At 39.6% G+C, this 3,505-nt stretch overlaps 1 protein-coding gene across 1 annotated transcript; it reads right to left on the reverse strand.

Annotated features, from left to right (window-relative positions):
• Positions 1–637: 637 nt before the first annotated feature.
• SARC_09795 (hypothetical protein) lies at positions 638–1,435 on the reverse strand (the record flags this gene model as incomplete). The annotated part of the gene is made up of 2 exons (XM_014296177.1): positions 638–1,369; positions 1,424–1,435. The coding sequence occupies 2 exons, from the start codon at positions 1,433–1,435 to the stop codon at positions 638–640; spliced, it is 744 nt and encodes a 247-aa protein (XP_014151652.1).
• Between the last annotated feature and the right edge of the window lie 2,070 nt (positions 1,436–3,505).

A 3,505-nucleotide genomic window follows, 5' to 3' on the forward strand; every position in this document is an offset into this window, starting at 1 on the left:
ATATATATACACATATATTCACATTTATATATATATATACACATACATATATATATATATATATATACATATATATTTATACATACACAAACACATATACATATGTGTGCACAAATTTATATATATATATATATGAACATTTATAAATCTATATATATATACAGAGATAAAGTATTTTTATGAATATATATTCATATATGTGTTTATATATATACATATATAATGTACATATGTATATATTTATAAATACACACACACATATATATATATATACTTTATGTATATATATATATATGCGTGTGTAAGTGTGTAGGTATTGGAGCGCTTACGGGAAAGCTGTATGTGCTATACACCTATACACATAGTTGTAAGCACATTATATATGATTAAATATGCTGCTTATTTAATATTGAAACTGACCGTGCCTTTAGCAGTAATGTAGATGGTGTACTAGTCTGACTATTTGATGTGTATCACGTTTTTACATAGGCGTTAATCAAATCCTCATTGCACGTTGAGAAAAGAAGCACTCGTTTTCTAAGCGTCAACGACCACTTCGTGACGCGGAAATGGCTGAAAAGGCTACCAGAAAGGCTCTTCGTTCGCCGATGCATCCACACTCGCATCAAAAGTGTTATCACTGGTGCATCAGTAGAACCTCAGGAATGGCTACCTTAGTCGTACCTGGACACTTTAAAATCTTCTCGAAGAAGTACCAGTCAGCTTCAAAGATCCTTGTAGTGGGTAAGAAAGTGATACCGCACCTTTTAATAGTCTCCGTACGGAAAACACCGCACGCAAGATCAATATTGCCCATACTGAACTTTGTTGTTATAGGTAAATTTTTGTGATTTGCACGCGCATGATGGAGTACAAACGATACCCCGATCAGGTCGATATTCCGTCTCATATACTCGTCGGCATATTCAAAATACGCTCTATTTAACAGATTATCTGCATTAGAAACATGTATATATTCACACGATTCGTTCGCGAGCAACCTTGCCAATTCCATGTCCGTTTCCACATAGCCATACGTATCGGGCGTGTTCTGTGGGAGAGTAGGCGCTAAAGTAATCCGTTCGTCGTCCATGGACTCGACCAATCTCGAGAATCTCTCTCGTTCTTTAGTCATTATATCCGTATCATGTGTGCCAGTGTCTGTGTTCACGAGGGAAAGCGAGAAATTACCCATCGTTTGAGACTTCATACTGTACATGTAGGCGCGCATCCAATCATCTTGATTTGCACTGTGTGTCCTGGCTATAACACAAACTTTCCTGGGTATAGGTAGGTGTGGTCGGGGTGCACTACTTTTCTCATCCACCGCAGTGTGCATCAAGAAACTGGCATCATTCGGAAGATATTTCTGATAGAATAGCATTGACGCGGCTGCTATGAGTATGAGCAATGAAACACATACTTTCCGGCCCATCCTACAAGCATTATCCCTAAGGTGCATCAACGCCAATTCCTTCAGACCGATAGTGATCAATTAAACTGTTATGCAGTGAATATGTGCTCTATACATTTATATAAATGAATAATATATCCAAGACCATGACCATCTAAATAGGCTTCCAGCTCTCTCGTAGAAAAAGTAGTTTTAAGGGAGTACGGACAAGTCCGTGACTCTCCGTCAGACAGACCCACTCGTTTTTATCTCCCCTCTGGCCAGGAGGGGGCGGTGTATTTCCCTTTAGAACTACAGTTCCCACTTGCTTTTTCAATAAGACCGCTGATTCTTCCGAAAACCCAGGTACATACGTCGGTAATTTTTAACATGGCCTCAATTTTATATAAATATTTTTTTAAATTATAGATGACGATAAATAATAAAAAAGCTTGTATTTTTTTTCTTTAAATAGAACCGTTGTTGATTGCACCTTCCGGGTCCCGACTCCCGAGTCACGACTACCGCGGGTGACCGAGTTCCGACCTGTCCCAGGGCGGCAGGGCCTCCAAGGCTCTTGTAATTTGTTTGTCTTTAGATCTTTCAATGCTCCGAACTGTACCCGTCACATAAAAAGTCTTACACATCCCCTACCTGTCGCACGATCTCATCAGCACTCTGAATTCAGAGTATTTTGGTAGTTATTATAGCCCGCCGACTGTGATTTACTGATTTTACTGAAAAGTCTCGTCGTGCTTTGGTGATTGGTCCGCTGGTGCCTTTGGAGTCCGGGCCATTGGCACATACTGCGAGAACGCGGGAGACGTTGTGGGTGATTCGTTTGTATGTCCATCGTTTGGTGCTCCTGACCTCCTGGGGTTGTAAAATGGTTTTATATATTTTTTTTAAAAATATCTGAGAAGTGATGTCTCACAAGTCACACTAACTGATCCTTGATTCCTTGTAGTCCCTCTTATGAAATATAGATATTTATAAATACTCGGCCGGGGTGTTTTCTATAAAAAAACTTGTCTTTCTCAGGGTGAGATGGTGGGTGATTCGTTTGTCTGGTGCTCCTAGGGTTGTAAAATGTTTAAAATATGAAGTGATGTCTCACACTGACACTGATCCTTGATTCCTTATAATCCTTAAATATATTTATTTTTAAAATACTCGGCCGGGTCTCATTTTGATTTTCGGACCGGCTTGTAGGACTGGGTCTTGTGTTCAAAATATTTCTACAAAAATACCCCAGTCCGGCACTTTTTAAGTCATCCCGCTGGTCATAGCCACTACTAGTGGAGAATAAAATAAAAAACATGATTGCCGTGCAAACAATATTAGCCTCAACTGACAACGACTACATAGTCTCTATCTATTTACTCTATTTAAAAATAGTCTACTTACTATCAATTCTCTAGTAGTAGTAGCCTCTACTAGTAGGCCAAGTCATATTTTCTTTCGTAGGGATAACCTTGTGTATTTTTGTGCATATTATGGATGAGAATATATGCTGCTTATGTAATAGTGAAACCGGCCGTGCCGAAGGCAGTTCAGTAGATGGTGTACTAGTCTGAATGCCTGATGTGCATTTTTTTTTACACAGGCAGTATTCAAAGCCTTCTTGCACTTTAGAGAACGGAATCGGACGGTTTCTAAAAGGCAGATCCACTTTGTGTCGCCGAAACGACTGCGATTGTCTCTTCTAGTACAGGTATAACAGAATATCAGACCAGACTGAAAATTGAAGATATACACATCGTATTTATACGCGTTTGTAGTCATCCAGAGTTAGGAATGCTGCATAGCACAACAGGCCGCCAGAAAGCATCTCCGTTTATCGTTTGAACTAAAAAGAAGGGGGTGACACAAGGGCCGATGCATCCCCGGATTATCACTGGTGCATCAGTAGAACCTCAGGAATGGCTACCTTAGTCGTACCTGGACACTTTAAAATCTTTTCGAAGAAGTACCAGTCAGCTTCAAAGATCCTTGTAGTGGGTAAGAAAGTGATACCGCACCTTTTAATAGTCTCCGTACGGAAAACACCGCACGCAAGATCAATATTGCCCATACTGAACTTTGTTGTTATAGGTATTTTTTTGCGATTTG

This window comes from Sphaeroforma arctica (genome assembly GCF_001186125.1).
Source record: "Sphaeroforma arctica JP610 unplaced genomic scaffold supercont1.1047, whole genome shotgun sequence".
NCBI lineage: Eukaryota > Ichthyosporea > Ichthyophonida > Sphaeroforma > Sphaeroforma arctica.